The 12,470-nt window shown below is 59.9% G+C and overlaps 1 protein-coding gene across 1 annotated transcript in view; it reads right to left on the bottom strand.

The window, feature by feature from the left end:
* Window positions 1-11,404, bottom strand: part of SLC7A10 (solute carrier family 7 member 10) — a gene marked incomplete at its 3' end in the record, with an annotated part of 15,180 nt that extends 3,776 nt beyond the window's left edge. The window contains 3 exon segments of the mRNA XM_082677057.1: window positions 1-68; window positions 2,166-2,370; window positions 11,239-11,404. Of these exon segments, the coding sequence (XP_082533183.1) occupies window positions 1-68; window positions 2,166-2,370; window positions 11,239-11,389 (424 nt within the window). The 5' untranslated portion in view covers window positions 11,390-11,404.
* Window positions 11,405-12,470: the final 1,066 nt, after the last annotated feature.

Genomic DNA, 12,470 nt, shown 5'->3' with positions numbered 1-12,470 from the left:
AGGTCATGGAGATGACGGCCAGGCTGGTGGGGTACATGATGAGGACGGCGCTCCAGAGCAGCAGGAAGCTGGAAGGAGTGAGGGCCCAAGTGGCTCGGGCCTCCCGGCACCCTCCCAGCCAAGGGGGCCTGGATATGTGGAGTGGGGCTGCACCCTGGGCCCCGGCACCCGGAGCTGCTGTGGGGGCCAGATACCAGCTTTGGTCCAGGGAGGCAGGGCCAACCTTGTTGAGGTCTCTGCTCTATTTATGAACTGTTTCAACAGAGACAGCGTTCAGTGCAAACAGCTACGGGCCTGCCCTTGGGCAGGTGTGGAGAGAGACTCGGGACCCAAGCACGTTTCTAATGGCCGCCTAGTCCCCGGTCACAGGCTGCTCCTGAGCTGGGGTGGGCTGTCCCGCGACCTCCAGTCACAGCTCCAGCTGTAGTTCTCATCAGAGCCCTGTGGCTGCAGGTGGCTGACTCCGAGCTGTGATCCCCGAGGGACCAGACCTTGCAAAGACCCCTGACTGGGGTGACAGGGATTTATATCCCATCCGCCAGAATCTCACCTCTGCAGGGTGCCCACGTGGGAGTGAGGCCCAACCTGTTCCTGGGGGCTCCGTCTGCACCCAGGCGAGTGCCTGTCCGTGGGGGTGGTCCTAGTCCCCTGTCCGTCCCACCCTGAGGGTAGGGATTGCCTCATCCGGGGACACCAAGCTCAGTGGCTTCCTCTTGGTCCTCCTTTGCTCTGTAGCCCTGTTTCCTTACCTCTTGCTTTGCACCACCTCTCCCCCTTTGGCTTCTGGGACATCCTAGCTCCATGACCCTCCTCCCATACTGGGTGCTCCCCGCTGCCCACCCTCGATGCTGGGTGCCCTTGGGGTGGGTCTCGGGTCCTCCTCTCCCTTCCATCTTCTTGAGTTTTCTGCCACACAGCAAAATTCTTCTGCTTTCTCAGGTCCCAGGCCCCTTTGAGGACCCTCTCCCCAGAGGAGAACAGCAGGGCCCCATCCTCCACTGCCCTGTTAAAGGCCCCTGACCACATCCCTCGGAACCAAACTTTAAATACTTCAGCCTAGACCTTTCGTCTGCGCTCCAGATCCCCCACCCAAGGCCTGACTCAGCGTCTCCCCGGACACGCCACCGACCCCACCTATGCATTAGACCCCAACCTAAAATCTCCCTCTCCCCGTCCCAGGAACCACCATCTATGGAGTCTCTCCAAGCCTCTCCTTCATGCCACACTGGCCACCACGTCCTCCCCATTGAGACTCCTAAATGGTCCTGGAATCTTCCTGTACCTTTGTCCTGGCCCTCAGCATGGCTCAGCTGGATAGCTGCAATAGCTTTGATGGCCCTCCACCTACGGGCTGCCCCGTCCCCGACAAGCCCTGGCGTCTACGATGGATCTGACCTCACCTGTGGCCGTGGCAGACAGACCAAGCTCGCCCAGGCCACCAGCCTCTGTACGTGCTACCCCTCCTGGTCGGCCAACAAAACCCCACCCTTCCTCCAAGCCTGGCACAAATGTGGTTTTCCTGGGAGTCTTCTCTGGGTGGTGGGCACCCCGTTCTCTTAGCTGCTGGGCTGCAGCCTCTCACATATCTTCAAAGCAAGGATCCTCCTGGTCTTAATCACATTTGAAGGATCATTTCCCTTCTGCACTGTAAGCAACTTGAGGCCCGGGATGGATCTTTTTATCATTGTGTCCTGGCCCTCAGCCCACAGTAGGTGCTCAGCTAACGTTCACGTGAATAAAGGAACATCGGGAGCTATTTAAAGGGAACGTCTTGCAGGGCGTTGATAGGACTGTCATGCACCCCCCACCCTGCCTTTAGTTTACTAACGTCAAGGTGTCCCTGACTGGATGTCGGCATGATCTAGAGAGGTTTCCATAGTAAGGTCCTCCCCACCCATAAGCACCTGGGTGGGGAGTGGGGCTTAGAGGAGCTCTATTTAAAAGGAAGCACAGAGAGGTCAAGGGGCCAGCTGGAGTAGGGTGGGCATTGATCCCACCCACCCTGGCCTTAGAAGGCTGCCCAACACCTCCCCTTCCCTCCATCTACTCCCATGACCTCCCTGCAATGTGAGAAGCAGAGGAGGACACTGGGGTCCTGGGCCCAGCTGGCCATCCATTCTGGAGAGGCTGTCACCACCCCACAGCTGCTGGTGCCCCACACTCACCCAGCCAGGCCCCCGAAGATCTCGGTGACATAGGCGTAGTCCCCACCAGACCTGGGGATGGCGACTCCCAGCTCCGCGTAGCACAGTGAGCCCAAGGCAGTGATGCCCCCACCCAGGACCCAGACGAAGAGGGCCAGACCCACGGAGCCACAGTGCTCTAGGACTCCCTTGGGGGAGATGAAGATGCCCGAGCCGATGATGTTTCCTGTCGGGGGGAAGAGGTGGGGAGGCATCAGGTCTGGGCGCCCCCAGCAGGGCAGCCTCTCTGTGCAGCTCCAGATGCTGCCGTGAGGAGGGGAGCCCGGGCTGCTCCCTCAAGGAGGAGGGTGGGCCTGGAGGCACCCTCCTGGGTCCCTCAAACCCTGCAAGTCCCACTCTGGCCACCTCAGCTCCCCTCCCCAGCCCCTGGCATGGCGAGTGGCACTTTGTCCAGACAGGCTCCACTGCCAGAGATGGGTCCTGTTCTGAGTTCCTCTGCCCCCAACTAACAGCCATGAGGTAGGGCAAGCACAAGCAGTGGCAGAGTGGCAGCCACTCCACTGCATCCCCCCAGGGCCCAGGCCCAGTCCCTCGCCCCTGGCCAAGGCCTCCAGGCTTGTCAGCCTCCAGCCACCTGGCTTCCTCCCAGCCTGGCCAGAGCTGGCCACCTAAAGCAAGACCTTGACCATGATACTCTCTTGCCACCTTCCTATTGGCCGAAATCCAAACTCATGGAGTGGCTTGGGGACTGGCACCTCCTCCACGAAGTCCTCCTTGACCACACCGGTAAGGCTCCTCCTCCCACTTCACAGCCCCAGACCCTGCTCCGTACTTTATTTCTTTACCTTCCATCTCCTCTTTCCCTATTAGAGAGCCCTTTGCCTGCTGGGTTCCTCCCTGACCTAGGACCCATGCCTGGCATTGTTAAAATGTTTCAGGTCCTGGGCGAGGGTCAGTGGGGTGAGGGAGAGGAGCTGGTGCATCTTCAGGGCTGGGGGTTGCTTAGCCGCCATCACGGAAGGGATGGGGTGGATGATGGCAGGCTGGCAGGACTCAGTTGGCTCAGCCTGGGGTCTGGACACAGATGCCTCTCCCTTGGGAACAGCTCACTGGTTGCAAACAGGGGTCACTGCTCTAATCCTAGGACCACAGTGGGAAACTCTGGCTGGGGCTCAGGAGACAGGGAACCTCTTGAGTCCCGTCTATACAATGGGACTGCTGTGAGGATCCAGCAAGGTACTGTATGGGAAGCCTCAGCTCATTCACAGCTGTATCCAGGTGTCCTTTGCATCTTTGCGTGGTTCTGTGTGTACCGTCTGCAACCTCACCTTGGGCCTCCAGCACACAGTTGGGGCTCAATACACATCTGTTGAGCAAACTACAGGACGAGTGAACGGCCCGACGCCCAAAGTGGCACCAATGCCACTGAAGGACTGAACTCCTCCTCTGTGAAGTGGGGGGCAGCAGTCTCCACTCGACCCCCCCAGAAGGGGACTGTGGGCAGTAGCAGAGAGGGTGGCTAGCTTCCAAGACTTGGGTGCCAGGGGAATCTGCCAGGTCATGGGTCACAGAAAGCCTGGCCTGCCCATGGGCTGAGTCTGAGTTTTGGAAGGATGGGCACTGTGGGGCACTCATGGGGTCTGGGCGCAGAACAATGGGAAACGCTCAGAGGGCCACGCTGTGGGCTGCAGAGCAGGTTCCCAGGATGAGTAAAATGCTGAGCACCCGCTTAGCCCTGAGGTCCCTGGCAGTTCGGGCAAAGTGGGCAATGTTCTGCATTACCCGGGTCTCACCATCTCTGCAAATGAATCAGGCCACATCACTGGTGATTTGGACTAGGGCCTGCCCAAGAGGAAATAATCCCAGAACCCACAGGCCACATGAAGAAAAGAGCAACACTGCTGGGACCCGGGGCTTAGCCCCTCCACGAGATGGGCCCCACCTGCCGGGGCCCAGGGGCGGGGAGCGCATGTCCGTCAGGGCAGACCCTGCCCGCTCCACCTGCCAGGCCCACAGGCGGGTCTGGACGAGGACACAGCTGGGGCGGCCCATCTGCATGCGTTCCCTGTCCACAGTCCTACCCCACCCCCACCCGGCCGGCACAGATTTCCAGTCTGGACGGCCACGACGCCCCACTTGGTTTTCTAGTCACGTCCCAGGAGCCCTAAATACATCCAGATAAGGAGGAAAGAATTCCTGTCTCCCAGCCCCAGAGGTAAGCTGTGTCCTCAGCTTGCTTCCAGGGAGAGAGGGGCCGCTTCCTTCATCCGCCACGGGGCCCAGGGCCTGGGTGGGCTGCTAGGCTTCTAAAGAGACTTGGCGGTCACTCTATCCAGCAGTAGAGCCTCTGTTCTCAGGACCTGGTGGAGTGGGATTTGCCAAAAGCCAGGGAGGTTGGAAGCCAGTGGGGGCTGGGTGGCCTTGGAAGGAGCTGGGTGCATCCAGGGCCCTGAGCCACCCACCTCGTGGGGACGCCCACCACCCTATGCAACTCAGCCTGACGGGGCCTCACGAGGGTAGCCCTCGGGGAAGCCACACCTGGCGCCTCGTCCTCCGAGGCTGGGATTTGAAAGGGACACATCACTTGTCTGTGCCCAGCGGCTGAAGACTCGGCAGATGGGCCAGGGTGAGGATCGCTATTGTTTTAGACACATGGCTGCAGGCCACAGTGCAGGACTTCTCCCCACGTGGCTCAAAGGAACACACGTGCCAGCAGGTGGCTCTGAGCTCTCTGGGGGCCTCTTCCTCTGGGCCTGGACAGCCTCCAGCATCTGCCTCAGGTCTGTGCTGGAAGGTGGCACAAAACCCCATGGAGGTCCACTGGCCGCTCTGGCACCGTGTGGGCTGGACTGGGCTCTGCGAGGAGCAAGGTGGGCGGCAGGCCTGGGTGAGGGGCAGCGGGCAGGGAGGAGGAGGGATGCTGCTGAGGACAGGGGTGGGCGTTTCCAGCACTGAACGATGTCAGGAGCTGTGGAGCAGGGACCATGGAGCTGCAAGGCAGTGCTGCAGGCGAACCTGCCCATGCCTCCTGGTGGTGGGTCCAGGCCTCCCTTCTCAGCCCTCATGTTCAGGGCCAGCAGAATCAGCTCTGCCCGACTGGGTGAACTGCAGTGGACAAGCCCAACCCTTGGGGCATCCTGCTCTGGAGGAAGAGGAGGGGGGCAGGAACCACACACTGTGGGATGGGCCAGGAGATACTGCTGAGCACCCGGTCAGGTGTCTGATGGACGGCAGGCTGGAGAAAGGTGGGTTCCGAGACCTCCATGTTCCCATCCACCCAGTGGGACGGCTGCTCTGTGGTCCTTGCAGGTCCTTGGCGGGGCCAGAGCTCCGAGGAAGGTGGGCGAGGATGTGAGTCCCTCAACTAGGGGGCCCCCCTCCAGTCTCCTCCCGCCCCTCTTCCCTCAGGCCAAGCTGGGTGGTTTTTATCACATTAAGATGTGTGGCCTGATGGGGCTTACCCGGCTCCGTGAAGGAACGAAGAAAGAGCCATTGTTCCCCCGGCTGCCGCGGTGAGTGCTGACCTATTTCTGGGAGGCATGAGCCGACCACGGAGGTCACAGGGGTGGACTGCGGAGGTCGTGTGGGTGGAAGGGGCCAGCTGCCCTCGGTGTGTGTGTGGGGACCGTGCAGAGTTGGATCTGGGGGAGGGGTCAGGGACGTCCTGTCAGGCTGCTGGCACCGCCCCTCATCCCTAGAACACTTTCAGGAGTCTGTTGTGTGACCTCAGGCCCGTGCTGCTCCTTGGGCCTCAGTTTCCCCTTGTGCCAGTAAGGACCACTGAGCTAGGGGGCAGCAGAGGGCTGGTGCAACACTGACTTTGGCTGAGGCACTGCTGGGCAGGAGGGACGCATCCTGCACATCTGCACGGGGCCCGAGGAAACACAGTTTCTGCTTGGAGCCCTCTGTCCCGCATTGCGGCAGGTCTCTCCACAGCTCAATGGCTTCCCAGAAGCAACGCCACCCCCAGGAAGCCCTCCCTGATCTCCCATCTTGATTCCTATAAGCTGGCCCCTGCTCCTCTCCCATGGTACCTGGAGTATGGCCAGGAAGTGACTACTTTATTTGCCATCCTGGGCAGACCCTGCATGCCCAGAGGGCGGGGTCTGTGCCCTGGCCTGCTGAGATGAGAAGTCCAAGCCCCCTAGAAGGACAGGGAACCCCCAGGGCCTAGGTCCCCTTACACGTACCTGGCCTATCGCCTGCCTCTTCAGCGAGCAGGGCCATGGCGGGGCCTCCTCCTGCCACGCTGGCCTGCTGGCCTGGCAGAGAGTAGCTCAGGGCTCCTGGGTCTGATCAGGGGCTGGCCATAGGCCAGACCTCCTCCGTTTGCCCCGGGCAATGAGTCCCAGCACCTCCCTGTTAGGATGTGACCCATGAGGGCTCTGGGGAAGAGCTCCAAATCCCCGTTGGTAAGTCCCAAGGCCCCTGAGGCCATGGGCGGGACCAATTATTAGTTGAGAACCCCTACATCTGGGTTTGAATCCCAGATCCCTCATGATGGGAGGCTGTGGACAAGGCACTTCACTCTCCGAACCTTCTTATCTGTAAGATGGGGAGATGAGGCAGTGATGTGGGTCTGTTCCCACACTGCCTGCTCCATCAGAGGCCCCAGGAAGTGCTTATGGGTCTCACTATTGTCATCTACCTTGGAAACACCCCAGGCCACCCAAGCTGGCCCTTGGATCTGAACACTCTGGGACCTCACCACCCTGGGGTCAGCAGCCAGAGCCCTGCTTTGGGGGCCCTGCTATTGCTCTGGGTGAAGCCTGTGACTCCCAGCACAGCGTCCTTACGGTGAGCATGTCAGGCACCCCTCCAGGGGGACAGCAGTGCCGCTGAGGTGTTGGCAGAACTCCAGGGAGGTGAGTGGGGACGTTTCCAGGACATGCCTGGAATTGCCAATGGGTCAGCGTGCGCCTCCGGCCTAACCCACTTTCCTTTTGAGAGAGGGGCGAGCAGGAGAGTGGAACTCTCTCTCCCGGACCTGCTCATCTCACAGTCTTCCCAGGTCAATTAATGGCAAACCATGCCCCCAGCTGCGCAGGCCCCACCCTGCTGTCACCCAGACTCCACTCTGCTATACCCTGTGTCCAGGTCAACATATTTGGCTCAATCTTCCAAACACACCTACGACTGAACCTCCTCTCAGCACCTCCACCGCTGCCACGCTGCTCTGAACCACCATCATGTCTTACCCAGGTGACTCAAGTACCCTCCCGACTGGGCTTCCAGCTTCTGCCTCTTCTGCCCACAGCCTCTTCTCCACAGTAAGCCCCAGGCCATGCCATGCCGTGCCACCCCACGCCATCCCATCCCATCTCATCCCGCCCCATGCCATCTCATGCCATCTCTCTTCTGCCCAAAGCCCTCCCAGGCTCCCACCTGACAAAGAGAAGAAGGCAAAGTCTTTACTGCGGCTGCAAGGCCTACACAGACTGCACCCCATCTCACTCCTGACTCATCTACCTACAATCCTCCCTCCTTCATTTTCTCACCTTAGCGCTTACATTACCCTGGCAGCTAAACATTCAGCTTGCTTATCTGTTTGCTCTTTGACTCCCATGCTGGAATGTCAGATCCAGGACAGGAATTTTGTCTGTCTTGTTCCCTGTTGTGTCTCCAGCACCTAGAACAGTGCCCAGCACTGTCCAGTACCTACCTGTTGAACACATGAATGAGCGTGACCAGAGCTAGCAGGCCCCATCCTTGTAGCCAGAGCTGCTTCAGCCCCCGACGGTGTCTTAGAGCACACCAAGGGCATCTGACCCTGGGCTGGTTGCAGCCTCAGGTCCCCAGTTTCCTCATCTGTAAATTGGGGCTATGGTGAGGTACAGACAGCCTCCTGTGTGGTTTTATGTCCCCTCAGGGTCCCGGGGAGGATGGGTTGGGGTTCTGGAGAGGTCTATCCTCTGAGCAGCCCAGCACCTCCAGCCCCAGAGACAACGGAGGGAACTGGCCATGGCTGGATGAGTAGAGATTGGCTCCTAAGGAGACAGGGTTCGTGAAGGAGGTCCCTGAGTTCTAGAACATATTTGAGCCTGATCCACAAACATGGGCTGGATATTTGAGTCAAAGGGAGAGAGCGAAGGACAGGACAGTCTGGTCAGTAGACCTGGCTGATTCCCGCTCTGCTGAACCTGGGCACGACCCTTCCTTGGGTGTGGATGGGGAGGGAGCTGGTTGTGGTCCCTGAGTCAGGACAAGAGACCCTGTACATACAGCCCTGGGTGGGGGCGGGGGAGTCAGAGGCTATTTCTCTGTCCACCTGTTTGTTCATCTATCCATAGTAGAGTGGCGAGCTCACTAAATCCCGGTTGGATGAGCTCCCAGCTCAATCCTCAACCTTCCCCCATCATGGGCTCTGCATCTGGCCCCAATTTTGCCCTGCACCAGAGCAGTGTGAAGAAAGGCACTGGATTGGGAGAAGAGTCCAATCCTGGTTCCAAATTCCAAGTCCACCACTTGCAGCATTGTCATTTAACTTCCAACCTCAGTTTCTACATCTGTAAAATGGGTATAAAAATTCCCATCTTGCACAGCAGGCAATCAAATGAGATAAAGGGAGAACATGTTTTCATAATGTGGTAAGGTGTGTTTTTCTGAATAGGCATTGGATGTGGTGATGTCTTGCACAGTGTCTGCCCCAGAAGGCTCTTTTTCCTCCAGGCTGGCCCGTTCCCCTCCAGTTGTGCTTGCTGTAGCCAGCAGGTGCTGTCCTAAACACATTTTAGGTTGCTCTAGCCCAAAGCCCTTTTAAGTCATTCCATTCCTACTCCTCAGCCTGGGGCAGGGGTTACAAAGGGAGAGAATTATCGGATCTGCTGGGAGGGTCTATTTGGAAGTTTTGGAGATAATAAGCTGCTATCAAACAAGAAAGATTATGGAGGAAGCTATAAAGTTTTCAAGACTTTTAAGGCTAAACTATGACACTTGGCAGACAATTTTTACTTTGACCAGGCTCCCCAGGGCAGGAAAGTGGGGAAAGATGTGGGAGTCCGGGCTACCGGAACAGTGAAAGGGGAGGAAGTGGGGGCCTTCTGGGCATCAGGCTGGGGAGGGCAGTGCAGTGATTCAGCCCACCCCTGCCTCCTCCGTCATCTGTCACCTTCTGGACCAGGTCCATTCTCCCCTTGTCTGTCTCCTGCCCAGTCCAGCCTCCTGCCTGCTGAAACCCCTCAAAGCTCCCCAGGCAGGCTTGTAGGACCACCTCTGAGTGTCCTGGGCTGGAGTCAGGTCATCTGGGTTCTGTTCCTGAGTCCGCCACTCTTGGCTAAGTCACTCCTAACCCCAGCTCAGTCTTCAAGGCCTGAAGCCAAGGGGGCAGTGGACCTGGAACAGCAAAAATGGTATGAAAAGTGGGGGAGCTGTAAGGGCAGAGCTGTGCTGCACAGAAAAATTCTGGCAGAATTAGCCTCATCCACTCCCACCATCACCACCAGGGCCCTCTTTTGAGGAGAGAGGAGCCAGCAGCCTCTGCTTGACCTGAGGGGGATGGGAGGCGGGGAGGAGAAAGAGTAGGAATACAGCTCGAGGGTGCTGGGTTTAGCTGAGGCAGCCCAGCAAGGACCACGTCTCTCCCTGCACCTGCCGGGCACTGCGGCTGGCTCCAGACACAGTCAGCCTCTTGACCCCAAGGCCCACCCATGATGTATGGGGCTTCCTCTTCCTGAAGGCACAGCTCCTGGAGAGGGTGTGGGCCAGGGCAAAGCTCTAACCAGTACCCTGGCCAAATCCCTGGAACCAGCCCTTCCTCTCAGCGGTCAAGCAGGGGCACTCTTGTCCAAGAAGGTCTCTGGACCAGATCGGGACCAGCTCCTAGAAGACACCTTTCCAGGTGCAAGTGGGTGAGACAGAGAGGTACCTGCACAGGGGCTGTGTGCTGGGGCAATTCTCAGTGCGAGTGCAGGGTGTGGCCAAGATCTAGACCCCAACCTTGGCCCAGGAGCTCCCAGTGTGGGGGCAGAGGAGGAGGAGGTGAAGACACCAGTCTGCCCTCCTGAGCCCCCAACTTTTTCCATCTCCAAGGGTCTGAGGATGGGTGGGCAGTGAATGCACAAGCAGCACCCACTGGCTGGGGAGGGGAAGACTGGGCAGTTGGTAAAGTGAGAGTGGTCAAGACCCTTGCCATTCATCCTTCCAGCCTGTGTCTCCTGGGAGACAGGAGACGGAACAGACTCCTCCCACCACGAAGGTCTCTGAGGCACCTGGTGTGGATACAGGCACAGGTCTGGGTGAGCCAGTTCCTGAGGCATCAGTGTTCTTGACTTGGGACAGAAGGAGGAAAACCCCACCACTGTTCTCACTGTGCCCTGAGCCCTCTGCCTACCCAGAAGTCCCCAAGTGGGGGAAGGATGCACAGACTCATTCTCAGGTGGGGAAGCTGGGCTAGAGAGCGAGAGGATGCAGATGGGATCCCAGCCCAGGAAGCAGCTGGCCTTTCGCAGGCTGGGTCTGCCCACCCGAACTGGGCCTCCCCCAGTCACTGGCTGCTCCTCCGCCTCTGCCAGGGTCCTGCTGCAGAATTCTGCACTAACTATATACTCTGAACCGATTTCCCCTCTGGGCTGGCTCTACCTGTCCAGGCTACCCACAGTCCCTCCTGCTTGCGAAGAATAAATCATTCACACGGCGCGGCACCTGGACCCTGCACACAGTAGGAACTCAGTTTAAGCCACAAGACTCAGAACTTGGGGCCTCAGCGGGGGTCAGCTTACCGAGTTCCCACACTTGCAAGACCCCGCACTCAAGGCAGGACCACAGCCATCTCCATGCTACAGACGAGAAGACTGAGGGTAACTGCCTTGCGGAAGTCCATGGCGAAGTAAAGGTGGGAGGAGGATTCCAGCGGTGGATGGGACCTGCACCTCCTTCAAGCGCAAAAATTCGGGGCACTTGGGGAGGTGGAAACAGGAAGCCCTGTGGCTGCTGTGTGAGGGGAGACACCGCAGGTGCCCCGGGCGGGCATCCCCTCATCCATGTTCCACCGTCTCAGACCGGTAGGCGCGCCCGGAGAGGGGTGCTCCTTGTTCCGAGCCGCTGCGCGCCTTAGGCCCTACCGCCCCAGGCACCCGCCCGCCCCGCGCCCGCTCACCGATGATGATGGTGCAGGCGCTCACCAGCCCGATCTCCTTCTTGAGCGCCACCCGCTCCGAGGCGCCGGGCCCGGGGCCCGGGCCAGGGGAGGGCGAGGGAGCAGGGCCCGGGTTCCCGCGCCCGCTCGGCTGCTGCGTGTGGCCGGCCATGTCACTGTCCCGCCGCGTCCCAGCTCCCTGCGCTGCCCCGTCTGTCCGACCAGCCGCCAGGCAGCCCGTCCGTCCGGCTGTCGGTGCGCGCCGCTCCCGCAGGCCGGACAGCGCCCACAGGCGGGCGCATGCGCTGGCGCGGGGCCCTGGCCCTGAGCCCCGGCCCGCGGGGCCCAGGGAGGGGCGGAAGGAGGACCGGCCAGCAGCCCCCTCCCCCACCTTCCTTAAAGGGAACTCCCCGCCGTGGCCCCCACCCTCCCAACGCGGGCCTGGAAGGAAGGAGAGGACTTGGGGCAGACCTAGGAAGAACTTCCTGGACCCAAGAAGGCCTAGGAAGAAGGCCTGGGGTGGGGGCGGGGGAGCAGGGCTCAAAGGCAGGACTCTCCCTGCCCTCAAGGAGACTGAGGAAGCTGGCAAAAATAATAGCCGTCTGTGTATTGAGACCTGCTGTGCGCCAGAGCCGCCATACTCCTTAAATCCTGGCACGGACCCCTAGAGTGTGTGTACGGGGAGAGGGGTGGAGACTGGGCTCGCTCCACAGGTGAGAGCTGAGGCGCCGGGACAGTAAGGAAGGTCACAGAGCAAGTGCAAACCCTTTCTGATGCCTCCTTGGCTTCCAGACGCTGATTGGGGTGTGTGAGGTATAGCTCTCGGAGGGGCGGGGGCTTTGTCCAGGATCCCCTGGGGTCACGAGACCCTAAGCCCCCCTCATCAAAAGTCTGGGGAGACAGGGTTGGGGTGAAGACTCTGGAGCCCCTAACCGTCATCCAGAGGGGACCCAGTGCCTATGGGGGTCCTGGAAGGGGTTCTGCTCTAAACCTTACCTTCCCCCGCCCTCCGCCGCCCAGCCCGGCTCTGGACTGGGTCCGGCAGGTTCTGCCCGCAGACGCCTGGCCACAGAGTCGGGGCTCAGTGGACTAGAACTCGGGTCTTTGGCGAAGGCCCCTCGTCTCTTGAGCCTCTTCAGTTCAAGAGACGAGGCCACCTCAACTGCCCGGGAGACACGGAGAAGGGGCTGTGGCCCCTGGGGTCGCAGGAGGAGGTAGGGCTTGCAGGGTCCGAGGGAGGCTGCCTCCTCCTC

This window comes from Grampus griseus (genome assembly GCF_964374135.1).
Source record: "Grampus griseus genome assembly, chromosome: 19".
Lineage (NCBI taxonomy): Eukaryota > Metazoa > Chordata > Mammalia > Artiodactyla > Delphinidae > Grampus > Grampus griseus.
The sequence above is the reverse complement of the archived record's forward strand: the minus strand, read 5'-3'. Positions and strand labels throughout refer to the sequence as shown.